Raw genomic sequence first — 19147 nt, forward strand, 5'->3', positions numbered from 1 at the left:
CACTGCCAAAACACCACTGCCCTAAACCCTGAAACACCACCCCCAGCAAGACCCTCTACACTGCCCGACCACCACTGCCCTAAACCCCATAACACCAGCCCCAGCACGACCCCCTACATTGCCCGAACACCACTGCACTGCCCTAAACCCTGAAACATCACCCCCAGCACGACCCCCTACTCTGTCCGAACACCACTACACTGCCCTAAACCCAGAAACACCAGCCCCAGCACGACCCCCTACACTGCCCGAACACCAGTGCTCTGCCCTGAAACACTAGCCCCAGCACGACCCCCTACACTGCCCGAACACCACTGCACTGCCCTAAACCCTGAAACACCAGCCCCAGCACGACCCCCTACACTGCCCAAACACCACTGCACTGCCCTAAACCCTGAAACACCAGCCCCAGCACGACCCCCTACACTGCCCGAACACCACTGCACTGCCCTAAAGCCTGAAACACTACCCCAGCACGACCCCTACACTGCCCGAACACGACTGCACTGCCCTAAACCACCAGCCCCAACACGACACCCTACACTGCCCGAACACCACTGCACTGCCCTAAACCCTGAAACATCACCCCCAGCACGACCCCCTACACTACACAAACACCACTGCACTACCCTAAACCCTAAAACACTACCCTCAGCACGACCCCTACACTACACAAACACCTCTGCACTACCCAAAACCATAGAAAAGTAACCACCACCCCATGCCCAATCCCCCTTATCTCTCACTCCTCGTGGTTCCTCTCTCCTCGTGGTTCCTGCTTCATGTCGTTTGAGGGGCGGTGCACGTCGTTGTGAGGAAAAGGAACAGCCTCCGTTTCTTTACGACGACGTGGATCGGCTACATTTTCTTAGAACTCATGGTCATTTACCATACATACCTTTACAACAAAATTCGTTGTAAAGGCATGCGTGGTAAATGACCATGCGTTCTAAAAAAAAATGCGTAGTAATGACTTCACGATGTATAACGTATGTGTGGTAATGCAAGCGTAGTAATGGTATCGCGAAGTAAAAAAGTCGTTGTAACGGCTCTTTACCGATCAAAGCTGGCCCCTGTTCTTCAATGAGTAGTTTATTTGATAAATTAGGAGGAAGGAATGTGGTTTTTTTTTTACCGAAAAGTGCATTCCCGGCTATTGTATTGTGAAAGTGTCCGTGTGGCCTGGTTTCACTTCCGGTGAGAGAGTGGAAGAGTCTGTTTAAATCTGAAGGGGTTCTGCTGTTGGACGGGGCCGACGCGACACGTCATCAGAAAACACAGCTAATGGAAAGCGTTGTCCCCGAAGTGTGGAGCAGTGCCATGAGAGGTCAACGAGTGTGCGTCCCACCTCAGTATGACCGTACCGCATGACCCATGTGTCCCCTCCAGTGTACGGAAGGCAGAAGCGGCATCCATCGCAGGTCCTCTTGAAGACCGTTGTAGCACTAATTCTACATTTTGGAACTAGGGCATTTTAACCTTGTTGTTCCTGCCAGATACAAAGAGAAGATCGTGTGTTATTCAGTGCCCTTATTACCTTTTCTGTGGGTAGTGGTGCTTGTCACTTCGCTGCCCCGCCGGTGCACACGACTGGGCTCCCCACCTACTGTGCCATCTGCAGGGCCTCTTCCCTCGGATCACTGGTTGCGGTTTCTGGAGTGGCAACATAAACAGTTGCTCACAAAGGACTAGCCTGAACACTTAGGTGAATATCCCCTGCGCCAGCATTCCGCAGAATTTCGTTCCTAGCTCTCCCACGTCGACGACGATGTCATAATAGCACGGCTCCGCTCGCGACAATGTATGACGTCATAGGAGCCATAAGAGGACCTTGTCGGCGTGCTGATGTCAGTTCCACCCATTTTTTCCATGCCTCCGAGGTAAACAGGTGGACCGACACATTTTCACATGTATAAAATTTTAATCCGACAAAGGTTAGACGCGTTTCGGCGGCGCACCGCCCTGGTCACTACATCTAGTACATACTGGTTTGACAGATATATACGCTTTACTTAAGTTGTCAGGGCAACCTCACAGAGTTGATCATAGACCTAGAAAATCACTGTCAGTTTCAACATGACAATGCAAAAACAAAGGGCGGCGAAAGAATACATGCCAAATAATAACTACAATTCAATTTAGAAAGAAACACAGACATGGCATACATTTACCAGTTTGTAATGTGCTTCTAAAAAAATACTGCAGAAACTGAAAATGGGGGCAAGCTGATGCTCATGTGTAGCAACGTCCATTTGCCATGTATAGACATAGAAGAAACATGTGTGCGCCTGGAGGACCCTGTGTAGTAATGTTACCTAAAGGATGGTTAGGAAATATCGTAGAGGAAGATGTGCCATGCATAGTAAGTACAGACTGAGCAAACGCTACCGCTCTGGTGTATACGTACAGTAGTGTGCGCTATGCTCATTCGTGCTGTAAGGAAAATGAAAACAGCACGCTAAGCTGACAGTGTCTCATAGTGATGTTAATAGCGGTAGAGTCTTAATAGACAGACAGGTAAATTGCAAAGATGGATCGAATCTGTAAGTGATCTATTTGAGAAATTGTAGATACTAAATAGAGAAGGTTTGTATATTTAGTAAAACGACCTACTGCTTGCTTAGTTGCTGCTTCATAATCTTCTTTTGTTGTATTATTTCTTTTCAGGCGGAAACATTCCCCATATATATATATATATATATATAAAGTCCAATACCCTCTCAAGATAAAAAGAGTTCGACACAGCTAGGGTACGTCTCACAAAAGATTTTATTCTCTACCAAGTTCAAACAGAGTCCAAAGGGAAAAAGAACCTCTAGGCAGATGCATTTCAGCTTCCATCAGCTTTCCTCAGTGCCGGTTCATCAATGAGTGGTTTTCACCTGGGGTCTATTTAGGTGTTGCTGCCGCCACTCCCATCGAGTGGAAGACTCTCCCCCAGCTCACTTTTAAAGGTGCAATACCTCTTTGAAGGCTCCGCCACAGACCGCTGCAGTGCGCTATGCCACATCCGACGGGATAGCCCGTTCAGTGACCGGCTATTCGAAATCCCAGTGGAGTCCCAGCACATCGCTGGCTGACGCGCAGCACTGTCGCCACAACAAACGGTCCCAGTTGTTCAAAAGTTCCAAGGTGAGTCCTTTTGCGAGTCCCTCCGCAGCAACCTCACAGAGTTGATCATAGACCTAGAAAATCACTGTCAGTTTCAACATGACAATGCAAAAACAAAGGGCGGCGAAAGAATACATGCCAAATAATAACTACAATTCAATTTACAAAGAAACACAGACATGGCATACATTTACCAGTTTGTAATGTGCTTCTAAAAAAATACTGCAGAAACTGAAAATGGGGGCAAGCTGATGCTCATGTGTAGCAACGTCCATTTGCCATGTATAGACATAGAAGAAACATGTGTGCGCCTGGAGGACCCTGTGTAGTAATGTTACCTAAAGGATGGTTAGGAAATATCGTAGAGGAAGATGTGCCATGCATAGTAAGTACAGACTGAGCAAACGCTACCGCTCTGGTGTATACGTACAGTAGTGTGCGCTAAGCTCATTCGTGCTGTAAGGAAAATGAAAACAGCACGCTAAGCTGACAGTGTCTCATAGTGATGTTAATAGCGGTAGAGTCTTAATAGACAGACAGGTAAATTGCAAAGATGGAATCTGTAAGTGATCTATTTGAGAAATTGTAGATACTAAATAGAGAAGGTTCGTATATTTAGTAAAACGACCTACTGCTTGCTTAGTTGCTGCTTCAAAATCTTCTTTTGTTGTATTATTTCTTTTCAGGCGGAAACATTCCCCGTACGGAATGCTGTTGACTAGGCAGCGTATATATATATATATAAATATATACACATATTACCTACTGGCGATAGCCAGTAGGTAGTTATAGTTAGGACCACGTTTCCATAGGAAAACCTCAACATTCTATTTTGAATAACTTTGGCGCCGGTCGACGAATCCTCACGAATTTCTCAAAATAGGTGGGGCGCTACGCTCCGCTCCTACCCTGAAAGTCTCGGGGGGATTCGTCAAGCGGGGGCTGAGATAAAAGGGGGGTCCCAAAACGCGTTTTTCCCATGCATTTTTCCATAGGACCTTTAGAACGAGCTACAGCCCGAATGGCTGAACAGAATTACTCAAAATTTGGCAGAGAGGTAGTCCCTAGGTCAAGGAAGTGCCTTTTGTAGGTTTGGTGTAAATCTGTTCAGTAGATTCTGAGAAAATAGCCTTTAAATCAATATATATATCTGAGCCAGCTTACGGTACGCTTACCGTACGCTTACAGTAAGCGTACGGTGGCGTGCGCGAGCGCGATTCTGATTGGCTCTTAGATCTTAGTAAACATTCGAATCGGCCGAAACCAGGAAGCGGCGGCCGCCATTTGGTCTCTCGCACTGAGAGAGATTTTTAAAATCGGAAGCCCAAAAACATGTAAAGGGGCTGTTTTGACAACTCCCTCCCACATAGTCATGTGGAGGGAGTCCCCAAACATCCCCCAAGTGCAAAAACGGTTTTATTTTTTTTTCGGCAATTTCGCGGGGTACGCTTACCGTACGCTTACGGTAAGCGTACGGTAAAAAAATAAAAATAAAAAAAACACTATCCACACTTACCCCACCCCCTGTGCTTTTGGTGGCCGAAGGCCACCAAATGTGCTGGGCTTATTACAATGGAAAAAAACACTATCCACACTTACCCCACCCCCTGTGCTTTTGGTGGCCGTAGGCCACCAAATGTACAGGGCTTATTATAAGGGAAAAAAACTTAGCATTTAAAAAACCGTACTAATTCACTGAAAAAACCATAGGTTTCACACACGTTATAGTTAGGAATTAGCATTTAAAAAACCTTGCAAATTCACTGAAAAAACCATAGGTTTCACACATGTTATAGTTAGTGGAAATTTTACTGATAAAAAACCAATGAAATTGCCCCGTTATAGTTAGCGCAGGCAACTATAACTCACGCGACCGCAATCCTCTGCTGATGACATATGTGTCTTTATGAAAAAAAAATATTTGTAATATATGTATAGCTAAAAATGTATGGAAGAAGACATGGGCAAATAAGTGTCTAAATACAGTATTAGCATCAGCAGAGGATTGTGGTCGCGTGAGTTATAGTTGCCTGCGCTAACTATAACGGGGCAATTTCATTGGTTTTTTATCAGTAAAATTTCCACTAACTATAACATGTGTGAAACCTATGGTTTTTTCAGTGAATATATATATATATATATATATATATATATATATATATATATATATATATATATATATATATATATACACACAAGCGGTACTGAAGAGGCGCTGACACCGTGGGAAATTCATCAAGAAAAGTATTTATTCTTCACACCAAAGCCAAACGCGTTTCGACGGACTTGCCGCCTTGGTCACTGAACACAGGTAAGACATTTTTACAATGCTTAAATACACCTTTGGCTTGTTAACCTATGGCGGTTATTCATGAACATAGAAAGAGTCACATTATTCTGTAACGAGTATTTCTTTAAATCAAACAAGTGTATATACAAAGTGATACTGATTGCGTAAACGTTTAACCTTCCATTGTCAAACATGAACTGTGGACATTTTAAACATGTGCTTAAATGTAGTTAAATTAACTCGCTAACCAAGCGATTGAACCCAAGTGGGTAGTGGCTTCCTGTGACTCCAAAATGAGACCTCATGCCGCCTTTAAAGGAAAAACAAGCTAATATTCATCTTGGCTTGTGCCAAAGGTTTAAACCTGTGCTGTAGAAGAGTGAGCAAAAAACACAAAAAGAAGTCTTTCAAAATAAACAGATAAACACACAGTATGGTATATATACATATACACATATACACACACAAATGCATAACCACTAAAGGCATAAAGAAATAGCAACAGTCTCACTATTAAAACATAAGCATGATTAAGACATATTAAAAACATTCATGCCAAACAGTAAAAGCATCTTTTTGGTAGAAACAGGTGGACAACGGGGAGGCGGGTGGGACAGTGAGGAATCCACAGGCACTGTATCCACCAGAAAAAGCGTTACCGAAGGTAAGTAACTTGCTCTTCTGATGGATAATTCTGCCTGTTAATTCCTCACTTTTTTAATAGAATCCTCAAGCCGTACCTCACCCGGAGGAGGGTGTCCACCTGACTAGACCAAAAAATCTTGCAAAACCGATCGAGCAAAATGGCCATCCCTCCTAACCTCCGAATCCAATAATAATCGAATAATTATTAGTCGAAATTATATTGAAAATAATACTTTCAAAATACTTGTATTAATAAATTTAGACAAACACGTAAAGGAAGACTTTTATTTATAATTAATTTAAAGATATTTCATACTTTACAAACTACGCCGAAGTCTAAGTCGCGACCCCAGCGCGACTTTTCAAAATGGCTACCAGAATGCACGCAGCCATCGTGTAGGGTGCGCGAGTTCTGCTGTATAATACTTAAAAAAAAAAATATGAATCTAGTTTTCCTTACAAACAATTATTCCATCTTTAAAAAAAAAAAAAAAAAAAATTATATATATATATATATATCGACACTTCAAGTCTCCCCTCGAGGGGACTTGAAGCGTCGATATTTGGCGGGAGCACCCCCCGCCCAACAGCACCCGTTCGAGAGTGCACTCACGCGACCGCAATCCTCTGCTGAGGACATATGTGTCTTTATGAAAAAAAAATATTTGTAATATATGTATAGCTAAAATTTAATGGAAGAAGACATGGGCAAATAAGTGTCTAAATACAGTATTAGCATCAGCAGAGGATTGCGGTCGCGTGAGTTATAGTTGCCTGCACTAACTATAACGGGGGAATTTCAACTGTTTTTTATCAGTAAAATGTCCAGCTAACTATAACATGTGTGAAACCTATGGTTTTTTCAGTGAATTTGCAAGGTTTTTTAAATGCTAATTCCTAACTATAACGTGTGTGAAACCTATGGTTTTTTCAGTGAATTTGTACGGTTTTTTAAATGCTAAGTTACTTTACGCCATTCGTGGCGTGCGCGCCCACTTAACGCAGTTCGTTCCGTGCGCGCATGGTGCGCTTCGCGCACCGTGCGCGCACAGTGAGCACGCGGTGCGCTTTGCGCACCGCGCGCCCACTTTACGCAGTTAGTGCCGTGCACGCACGGTGGGCAAGCGGTGCAATACGCGCACCGCGCGCCCACGTTCCGCTGGATGGGCCATGTACGCACGATGCGCTTCGCGCACCGTGCGCACATGGAGGACATATTATGCGCTTCGTTGTGAAAGGTAATCTTTTACACTTTGGGTTGGTATATATGCCATGCACAAATGGTGCACTTCGGGCACCATTGGCACACGGGGTGGGGAAGGTAAGGATGCTTTTTTTTTTTTTAATTATTTTACCGTACGCGTACGGTAAGCGTAATCGGCGATTTTTCGAAAAAAATTAAAATTGACTCTTTGGCCTTGGGGGTTCTTTGGGGACACCATCATCAAGGCTAGGTGGTTAGGAGCTGTCCAAACAGCCCCTTTACATGTTTTTTGCCTTTGTTTTTCCTCCCCCCCTCAGAGTGCGAGAGAGAAAATGGCGGCCGCCGCTTCCTGGTTTCGACCGATTCGAATGTTTACTAAGATCTAACAGCCAATCAGAATCGCGCTCGCGCACGTCACCGTACGCGTACGGTAAGCTTACCGTAAGCGCACGGTAAGCGCAGCGTAAGCTGGCTCAGATATATATATTGATTTAAATGCTATTTTCTCAGGATCTACTGAACAGATTTACACCAGACCTACAAAAGGCACTTCCTTGACCTGAGGACTACCTCTCTGCCAAATTTCAAGTAACTCTGTTCGGCCGTTCGGGCTGTAGCTGTGTCTAAAGGTCCTATGGAAAAATGCATGGGAAAAACGCGTTTTGGGACCCCCCTTTTTTCTCAGCCCCCGCTTGACGAATCCCCCCCGAGACTTTCAGGGTAGGAGCGGAGCGTAGCACCCCACCTATTTTGAAACTTTCGTGAGGATTCGTCGACCGGCGCCAAAGTTATTCCAAATAGAATGTTGCGGATTTCCTATGGAAACAGGGTCCTAACTATAACTATCTACTGGCGACCGCCAGTAGATGTATATATATATATGAATCCTGTGATGCCCTTTTTCGAAAGTCGGCGCTCCTTGTGTGGGGCGGTGCGTAGTTCGTCCGGCAGAGCAGCCGGTAATTATGAACAGCAAGAGACCTCTGAGCCCAGAGGTCGAGATGAACACGCACTCAGACGGAATCCAATATCTTTTGTTGAAGTGAGTTTTAATCCAAGTTCAAAAACAAACAAAACAACGCTATGCCCAACGCGTTTCGGTTCGTGACTCGAACCTTGATCACGGGTAACAACCGGATATGACCAGGCATCATTTATTTCTATTATGGCCATTGCTTCCTGTTACAATGGTAGCAAGGCATTCTGGTCATTGTAGTGCATAAAAGTAACACATACTAGTTGTTAAAGAATTCTAAATAAAGTTTTTTCAAAATTCAAACATAAATAAGAGAAAAAGGGGAATAGTTGTCATTATTGAAATTCTATATGACACTGTATCCCCATTTATACTACAAAATATATTAAAGCTCAACTGTTCAATAATGACATTGCAATGAAAATAATCATGACAGTACATTAGCCTTAGTTCCCTCCAGTGGGTGTGTTAACTGTCCACAGAGAGTTTAAAATGGACAGTGTGCTTAAGCCATTAAACACCCTCTACTAGGAAATAAATGGCAATTCATAAGAGGCATTAACATTTATTCCCTCCAGTGGGTATATGAACTGTCCAAAACGAATTTAAAACGGGCAGTATACTTGATTGAATTAAAGGCATGTGTTTTGTTAGCAACCCTCTAGTGGGAATTATGAAAATTATGCACATACGGCATGCCAACCTTGATTTGTTCACCAATAAATATTGGAATTAATACTTTCTAATATGCCTATTTTTAAATTGCAAACTATTTTTACGACTAATGGTAAAAAAAGAGACTTTTGCAATGTTAGAATTCAGGAGCACAGACCATGTCCGAACAGTTGAGCTTTAATATATTTTGTAGTATAAATGGGGATACAGTGTCATATAGAATTTTAATAATGACAACTATTCCCCTTTTTCTCTTATTTATGTTTGAATTTTGAAAAAACTTTATTTAGAATTCTTTAACAACTAGTATGTGTTACTTTTATGCACTACAGTAACCAGAATGCCTTGCTACCATTGTAACAGGAAGCAATGGCCATAATAGAAATAAATGATGCCTGGTCATATCCGGTTGTTACCCGTGATCAAGGTTCGAGTCACGAACCGAAACGCGTTGGGCATAGCGTTGTTTTGAACTTGGATTAAAACTCACTTCAACAAAAGATATTGGATTCCGTCTGAGTGCGTGTTCATCTCGACCTCTGGGCTCAGAGGTCTCTTGCTGTTCATATATATATATGCGCACGGAACGAACTGCGTTAAGTGGGCGCGCACGCCACGAATGGCGTAAAGTAACTTAGCATTTAAAAAACCGTACAAATTCACTGAAAAAACCATAGGTTTCACACACGTTATAGTTCGGAATTAGCATTTAAAAAACCTTGCAAATTCACTGAAAAAACCATAGGTTTCACACATGTTATAGTTAGCTGGACATTTTACTGATAAAAAACCGTTGAAATTCCCCCGTTATAGTTAGTGCAGGCAACTATAACTCACGCGACCGCAATCCTCTGCTGATGCTAATACTGTATTTAGACACTTATTTGCCCATGTCTTCTTCCATTAAATTTTAGCTATACATATATTACAAATATTTTTTTTTCATAAAGACACATATGTCATCAGCAGAGGATTGCGGTCGCGTGAGTGCACTCTCGAACGGGTGCTGTTGGGCGGGGGTGCTCCCGCCAAATATCGACGCTTCAAGTCCCCTCGAGGGGAGACTTGAAGTGTCGATATATATATATATATATATATATATATATATATATATATATATATATATATAATTATTTTATTTTTTTTAATTTTTTTTAAAGATAGAATAATTGTTTGTAAGGAAAACTAGATTCATATATTTTTTTTTTTAAGTATTATACAGCAGAACTCGCGCACCCTACACGATGGCTGCGTGCATTCTGGTAGCCATTTTGAAAAGTCGCGCTGGGGTCGCGCAGCAGTGCATTGCGGGGGCGGGAGTTATAGTTAGCTGAACTAACTTTAACGCCGGAATTTCTATGGTTTTGTACGAGTGAAATGTCCAACTAACTAACGTTCCTGAAACCTATGGTTTTTTAAGTTAATTTCTAGTTTTTTAAATGCTAATTTCGAACTATAACGTGCCTGAAACCTATGATTTTTTTTCAGTGAATATATATATATATATATATATATATATATATATATATATATATATATATATATATATATATACACACACACTGAAAAAAAATCATAGGTTTCAGGCACGTTATAGTTCGAAATTAGCATTTAAAAAACTATAGAAATTGACTTAAAAAACCATAGGTTTCAGGAACGTTAGTTAGTTGGACATTTCACTCGTACAAAACCATAGAAATTCCGGCGTTAAAGTTAGTTCAGCTAACTACAACTCCCGCCCCCGCAATGCACTGCTGCTGATGTCAAATATTACATCATTCATGACTTGGTAAGTGACATCACTGATGACATCATCCAGTGACTGTTTCTGTAAAGTTTAATTTTGTTTTATATATATGCCAAGCTGTATTGAGGAATGAGTGGGTGTATAAGTGTCTGTATGGAGGATTTAGTAGGCACGTGTCTGACTGTATAAGTGAGTGATTAAATGGGGCTTACTGAATGCATGGGTTAGTGACACTAAACTATGTGAAAGTCTGTATCAGTCTGTCTGTTGTTGTGCAAGCTGCTGCATGGGTTGGGGAGTAGCTGCATGAGTGTATATATGGGTTATTGATTGCTTGCCTGAGTATTTGTATGGCTGCCTGAGTGTGTGTGTGGGTGGGTGGGAAGTGTGTGACTGTGCATAGATGTGAGTGGTTGATTCACTGGGTGTATGGGTTCAAGAGTGCATGTGGAAACAGCTGTATGGGTGAGTGTGTCTATGGGTGTGCTGGTGAGTGAATGGATGTCTCAGTGGTACATGTGCAAGTAACTACATATGTAAAAGGCAGTATATGTGAGTGATGGTGTATATAAATAACTATATGTGAGAGTCAGTAATTGTGAGAGTGGCTGCATAGATGAGTGTGTATTTGTATCAGTGATTCTATAAGAGAGTAATTATGTGTTAGTATCTGTATGAATAAGTGAGGTTGTGTTTGTATAACTGTATAGGTGAGTAAATGGAAGTATGACTGATTATTTGCATAACTGACTAAATGTGTGAGTAACTCTAGCTATGTGGCAGTGTGTGAGTCTCTGTATAGGTGTATGAGTGCATATGATAGTGTTGTATTGATGAGTGACTGCATGTATGAGTGACTGTATGGGTGAATGAGTGGATGTGTGTGTAGACCTAGGAATCAGTCAGTGCGTATTTAGTAACTGGTATTGATGTGTCTATTTTTTTTTAAAATGGTAGTCTGTATTTTAGAGTGGGTGTATCAAAGGTTATATTTAGGTGTGAGGAGGTGCATCAGATTTTTACGTGGATGATGTCATCAGTGATGCCATTTGAGATATCAGTGATGTCACTGACCATGTCATGAATGATGTAATATGTGACGTCATCAGCAGTGCATTGCGGGGGCGCGAGTTATAGTTATCTAAACTAACTGTAATGCCAGAATTTCTATGGTTTTGTACGAGTGAAATGTCCAACTAACTATAACGTTCCTGAAACCAATGGTTTTTTCAGTATATCTATATATATCTATATATATATATCTCCAACTATGAACTGTTAATTACCAACAAAAGGGTCTGGGATACAACTTTTCATCTAGAAAAGGCACATAGCCAAGTTAGGATTTGAATCGACGGAACGTGATCAACAAAGTTTGTGTAACAGTGTTTTATTGGGTACTGGCTATCAGGATCACGGAAACCTATGATTATGTTTTTGACCAACTTTGAACAGGTACTGAATTTTGGGGGCATGACTATTTTTATTTAGCCTGGCAGTACACAATGATATAAAGTGAATTTTATGCAAAGTGATCTATCAGTGGGTTAGTACAAGACTCCGGATGACAGCCTCAGTAGAGCGGCGAGCACAAGACCCCTTTATCCTGTAACTTCTTCCAAACAGCATCTACATAGAACAAGTGGGACTCACTTATTGACATTCCCACCGGTTAGAGAACATATTGCTAGCTATGTAAGAGTGGAGCATACAGAAAATTGTGGAGTACGAGCAGATGCCAGTGAATGGGATAAGTAATATGTGTTTGGTAGCCTTTTTAGCCTTGGCACGGTAGTGTTCTTTTGTATATCAATCAGAACATGAAGGGAAAACTTATGTAAATAAAATTCAACAACTATTTAAAGAGCCTACCTAGTAGAAAGGGCGCAGAGGGAGCCAACAGCCACAGCATATTTCGCACCATCCCATCCCACATACATGAATGCCACAGGCAAAGGGCTATTCTTGTCCAGCAGATAGTAGGGCATCATGAGGGTGAGGGCAGCCGACACTCCAAAGTAAGCAACAAAGCAGATCAGCAATGATGCTACAATTCCAATGGGGATTGCTTTCTGAGGGTTTTTGACCTCCTCTCCTGAAGAAAAAAAAGGTTAATTAATAGGAGTAAATCTCTGAAAAACAACACTTTCCTTACCGAATGAAACTAGGCAAATTCCACATAACACACCAGAAGGAGCTTCACTGGTACTCATTCATAAACTAGCACAATTCAAACTCCTCAGCCACACCTTTAATGTACTACATAACACTGATCCAGCATACCTCAACCATTGCATCTGCTCTCACAAACCTTCCAGGCCCCTTTACCCGTCCGGACTCCTACTTGCACAAACCAGATCCAGCGATCAAGACTTCACCTAAATCGCTCTAAAGCATGGAACGACAGACGATACACAGGAGAGCCTCCTCCTCATTTCTTGAATTCTGCAAGGAGCTGAAGACCGGGTTGTTTGAGTAGTACCACTAGGTTTGTCTAGGCTCACACCAGCTCAGCGGCAGGATACTCTCCGCTCTACAAATCTGCATAACATAACATATATCTAGAACAGACTTCAATATTTTATAGAGGTGAAGATACCAATCTATCATGCATAGTGTTCAGATTAAAAGGCAGACTCCTTCAACACAGCTCTTATTGTTAAAAGTAGCCTTCAGTGAAATTTACGTACACCGGTGTAGTCTCCTGTAATTTACAGCATTTCACCTTAGGCTAGTTACATGAAGTTACTGAAATGAGGCCATTATGCCACATAGCACAAGTCCATTCGGGTAAACATCAGGTTGTAAGAGCACTGAAGAACGCATATGACCACAGCTCTAGCAGCTTTTTACAGCACTCATGTTTTTTTTAATTATTTTTTGGAGCAAAATGAGTCCTGCGTATTTCACAATAAAATAAGACACAATGTCAGATTTGCATTTTGTGTAATTTTCAAAATTTGGGGAAATTACGCACATTTTGCACAATCCTGGTTAAAACTCCGAATGAGACATTGGTATACTCCAGATATATAAGGCATAGAATGAATCCATACTCATAAGATGTTCAAGGGGAACAGTTAAGCTATAGGTTTTCATGGACACTTTTGGAAATATTTGAATTTAGTGAGGCAATATTATGTTTTGTTAAGCAATACTGCAATTGAAATCCTGTTCCCTATCCTACAACTGATTTGGCGCATATCTTTTTCAGATGATGCTCTAGATAGGAATGGGCTTAAAATTTACACCAACAAACAAGACAAAAACGTGCTTGCATGAACCTTCAGATTTTACAAAGTGGCACAAAAGGGGTTTACCAAACTGGTACTTTGAGCTCCACTAGTCTAAATGTGTCCTTACCCGTAGTTGCGATACAGTCGAAGCCAACGAATGCATAAAAACATGTTGCAGCACCAGATAAAACACCACTGAAACCAAAGGGCATAAATCCGCCGGTGCCATAACTCCACTCTTCTGCCGCAGTGTGACTGAAAAAGACCAACACAGACATTCAAACAGTGCTTACAACTCAATGGACAACATTGTAACCACATTTTATTTTCAGGTTTACAATCTCATTACCGAAACCTGGAATGCTCCAGCAATTCCGCACCCCAGCATTAAAGCATCCCCACACGATCAGGTAGTTTGGGTCCAGAAATATTCTTGCGATTCCCCCGCACCCCACCCCTTAGAATGAAGGCGGGAGCAGGCAATACACTCTTTACAGGCAGATTTACCCCATATCACCCCATAATTTAGTGATATGGGCTAGCAGTAGAGAGAAGCAGTCCCTTTTTCAGTGAGGAAGGACACTGGAGATCTTTAGGGATGGGACAGGATGCGCTATCGGAGACAAGTAATACTGCCAAAAAGTTACACTGAAAATTAAGTGGAAAATTACAACAGTAAATGTTTAAACCTTGCTGTGGGGTTAAGAAGTGAGAAAGCAAAGTATTTAATCGACAACTAAAATAAATACACTTTATACAGGATGTATTTAAAATATAAATAGTAGTCCAACAATAATGATAGAACTACTTCAACAATTCAAAACAAAGTGTTCCTTTTAAAGTGTGAAGCGAACTCATCATAGAGAGGCTGAAGTGAACACCTCTCCTGAGGGAGGGGAAAATAATCTGTCGGAATTGATATAACACTTTTCTACAAAGGAGGAAGCAAAGAAGACTCCTTAGGGAGGAACGGGTGGTCCATAAAAAAAGATGCAGTGAACACTACTGCAAGCGAGGGCGAAGTGAATGAACACCTCTTCTAAGAGGGCGAAGTGACGGTGAAGGGAACACGCCTCCCAAAAAGTGATGCTCAAAGCGGATGTTATGAAGAGCTCTCCTGATAAAGGGTGACGATAACCGTCATGACATACAAACCAGCGCGGTCATTAACAATGCGGTTTGCAGATATGTACAACGCATTGTATTGTCATTCAGTTTGAAATACATTTACAACACATACTGTTACAACGTGTATGCGATGAAAATGTGTGTTCAATTATGACTTTCAAGTGATTTGCACAACTGCAAATAACTTTATGGTTAGGAATTCTGTGCCCTGCGAACTCATTCCACGCACTAAAATTACTTTACAAAACGAAAATTAATTGCTATGTTTGTATTATTTGCTTGCAATTTTTCCAATACTTATTATTCTTTTTTAGCAGATTTATGATTCAACTCTGAAAGTCTACTGTGGATTTCAAGCTATTCGTTGCGCAGACAATATTTTAACACGACACTGCCATCTCCTGGCCGTAAGGGTTAATACATTTGAATGCCTTCTTTATTGTGCTAGCTTTACTTCACATTATTTTAATGGTAAACACTCAACAAGTCCAATAAAAGGATTCTATTTTCCAAATCAAACAGCGCTGTAAATGTTAGTCGGGGTAAATGATCCGTAGTAAAGGTAACCTGTCTGTGCCAGAATCTCGTACTTAGGAGGAGACAGCGAAGGTGACTAACTGGAGATCGGAGTTTTGTGTAACCAGCAGGAGTAGGGCAGATTTCCCATCCCCTGGCGGATCACGGGCATCCGTATACCCTGCAATGAGAGATTAATGCATGAAACAAAACGACCTTTCCATGAACGGTATTTGTTTACAGATGGCTGGCTAGGCTGCCATAGCATTCACAAAATAATGACAAGAATGTATTATAGTCTGGCTCCTGGGCATTTGATATGGCGTTTATCGCATACAGAGTCAGAGGCGCAACTAGAGCCACATTTTTTTGGGGGGAGGCTAAGAAAAACTTTCGGGGGGGGGGGCTGAATCTTTAAGCAATAGGCAGAGTGGAGCTGCAGAGGCTCTTAGGTGTGAAACAACAGCAGGCCTAATTAACATGCAAATGGTATTTTGGTCTTTTAAGAACTGTGAAGTGCTCGGGTGCGGCTGAGAGTGTGCCCGGGAAGCCGTCTCTTCCCGGGCTGCCACACACGATGGGGGAAGGGGGGGGAAGCCCTTTGAGTCCAATGGGTGTTGCGCGCCCGTGCAGAGGTATATTCATGGGCGTCTGCAGAAATTTTTCCAGGGGGGGGGGGGGGCGAACCTGGCAACTGAAGGGGCGTGGCTAATGTTAATCAATAGGGGCGGGGCTAAAATGGCAGACAATCAGGATCGGGTAATGTTCAGGCCAACCTGAGAAAAACAAGCATTGGCATAGCCAATAGGTCTCGCCTTTGGGACCTTATGACTGACTCACTGACTGAAGAACTTATATAGCGCACTTTTGCCAAGGCGTCTTGGCGCTGGGTAAGTATGATGCCGGCAGTATAAGTATTTAGTTCTGCAGCAGGTCCCAAAGGCGAGACCGATTGGCTATGCCAATGCTTGTTGTTATATCTGGGCATGTTGAGAGGCTAGGGGACTGGGTCTCGATGTCGGGTTGGGAGCACAGCAATGACCTACTCAATTTGAATGCGTAGGGAATAGAACCGGAGGGGTGAAATGAAAGTTTCACTACTAGGAATCACAGGAAGGTAGAAAGTTAGGCTGGTTAGAAAGGTAAGGAGGGGTAAAGGCAGGCATGGTGGCGAGGGGAGAAACCGATGCATGCTATGAGAGCGCTGTGAGGGAGGGAGGCGAAATGGGAAGAGGCACTGAAGGTGGGTCGGGTAAAGACCGTAGTGAGGCAAACAGAAGGGTAGCGAGGGGTGAAGGGTAGACAAAGAAGTGAGGTGTAGAAGAAAAAGATTCAGGAGCAGAGACAGGTAAATCAAAGATGGAGAGGGCACAATAACGCAGCCGTAGAACGTGAGAGGGCCAGGTAGAGAGAGGGAGAGGTGTGTCAGAGACAGGTAGAGACAGCTGAGGAAGAGGGAATAATAAAGACTGAGGTAGACAGGTGAGGTAGAGGGGTGCGTTGATATAAAGGAAGTGCAGAGATGTGTCACAGATGTTACTGAAGAGGAAAAGAAGTAGAGATATTGAGAAAGAAGTAAGGTACAAAAAGAAGTAAAGGGGTGAACAGAGGTAGAAAGAGTGGAAGGGGAGAGAACACGTAGAAGATGAATGGCAGGGTAAAATGAGCGATCAGGCAGTGAGTGTGAGGAGTGGGATACAGAGGCATATGTGGCAGGGAGCGTGATGTGTGGGGTACAGAGGGATATGTTGTGGCAGTGAGCACAAGGTGCGGGGTACAGAGGGATATGTTGTGGCAGTTAAAGCAAGGTGTGGGGTACAGAGGGATATGTCATGGCAGTTAGCGCGAGGTGTGGGTTAGAGGGATACAAGGCAGTGAGCACAGGCAGGGCCGGCTTTAGTGCTCGTGGCGCCAAGTGCGACAATGCTTTTTGGCACCCCCAATGACCACCTCCACTACAGGTTCTTCATAACCATCCTTTGACAGCGCCCCTCAAGCCTCCGTAACCATTCAGTCTCAGGTGCATTTAATTCATTTTATAGCGCCGCTCCTATCAGTGTAAGGTGTCAGAACACTTTACATCACACAGATTACATAGAGACAATCAATCATAAGTGTGTAAATCAGTGCATAGGAAATGTTACATAAGAGAGAGGACAAGAAGGTGTAGGAGTCACATGTCATCCATACAGGTAGGCAGTATAGTTTAAGAGTGCTTGGTCAGGAGAATCAGAAACCTAGAATTTAAAACCTAGCACCATGGATGGGGGGTTCTCTTTATTGATAAGAATTGATTTCTACCCAAATTAACCCATTTTGCCACATTAGGATAATGAAAAACTGGGGGAAAATCATAACGCCCTAGCCCAGTTTGCATGCATCTTTGATAACAGTTTTTTGCTTACTGTTCCACATTAGGATTTTAACTCAAAGAGTTATCAACAATATGGTCTCTCTGACAAAAGTGTGACCCACTGACCTATTTACATTACATTATACGCACTTTGTGAGCTGCACGTTCTTTGTAGCAAGCACAGTAACCCTCTGCGCTACCTTAGGATGAGTTGACACTTCCATTACACAAAACTTTGATCTCTCCCTCCCTCTCTCTCTCTAAGGAAGTGCATTAATCACTGCAGTCATTTAGACATTTTTTTTGGTGGCTGAAAATTTCTAGGAGTCCAGGAAAGAAGCAGGTGCTTTTAAAATCATCATATTAGGGCCCCCTACACGAAGTCAGCAGCCGGTGCGGTGGCACCGGTCGCACCGCCCTCGAGACAGCCCTGAGCACGAGGAGTGGGGTACAGGGGGATATGAGGCAGTGAGCGTGGGGAGCAGAGGGATATGAGGTAGTGAAACACAGGGTCGGGACGTCCTGCCTGACATGATAGGGTGCATACTGGCAGATAGATATGTTATTGACACGAGTCTGTGTACGTTTTGGTGGGATCTGAAATCCGGGCTATGCTGCAACCTCAATTTTAGACTTGGGACAATAATGCATCGACTCCCCCTAGACCTTCATTCAGAAGACCCCTCACTCTCAAGCTACAGAGTGTTAAAATGAGGTCTTTGTGTCCAGACCTAACCACTCGTGCTTGTGGCGCGCAGCTCAAACTGGCCATTGTCATTCTGTTTGTGATAATCAGCCACAGACAGAATGACAATGGGCGGGAGGGGCCGCGAGGAGGAGTGCGAGGCGCCCCATCAGGGAGTTGAGGCCTCTGGCAGGGAACAGCTCTGCTCCCTGCAGGGCCCGTAATTACTGACAAAAGGCGTCCGTAAAAGCATGGGTGGCCGCAGGGGGGGGCAAGGAGGAGCACTCCAGGGGGGGGGGCTAAGCGCCCCTCCTTGGCCCCCCCCCCCCCCCCTGCGGACGCCCATGGGTATATTTGCAATATTCTGCTCCCATTTTACTAACTTTGAGTTCACAAGTCTCACACCCAAGGAACGTTAATAACCTCCCTGCCAACTGACTAACAAACAACCACTTTTTGGCCACAAGCGCAACAAAAGTTTCAATATCGGGAGGAACTATTTAATATCTATTTGCATACTGCTTACGTTGTGAATATTCCCAGGTGTCAGAGTGGATCTGGAAACTCTTGCAACAGCTGAT

General features: G+C 43.0%; 1 protein-coding gene across 2 annotated transcripts in view; it reads right to left on the reverse strand.

The window, feature by feature from the left end:
• Positions 1-19147, reverse strand: part of SLC7A1 (solute carrier family 7 member 1) — a 509165-nt gene that overhangs the window by 141313 nt on the left and 348705 nt on the right. For both annotated transcript variants that reach the window (XM_085621651.1, XM_085621652.1), the window contains exons 6-7: positions 14012-14139; positions 12521-12743 (exon numbers count right to left, since the gene is read on the reverse strand). In XM_085621651.1, coding sequence (XP_085477777.1) covers positions 12521-12743; positions 14012-14139 — 351 coding nt within the window. The remainder of the gene's footprint in view (positions 1-12520; positions 12744-14011; positions 14140-19147) is intronic.

The sequence above is a fragment of the Triturus cristatus genome, chromosome 8 (genome assembly GCF_964204655.1).
Source record: "Triturus cristatus chromosome 8, aTriCri1.1, whole genome shotgun sequence".
Lineage (NCBI taxonomy): Eukaryota > Metazoa > Chordata > Amphibia > Caudata > Salamandridae > Triturus > Triturus cristatus.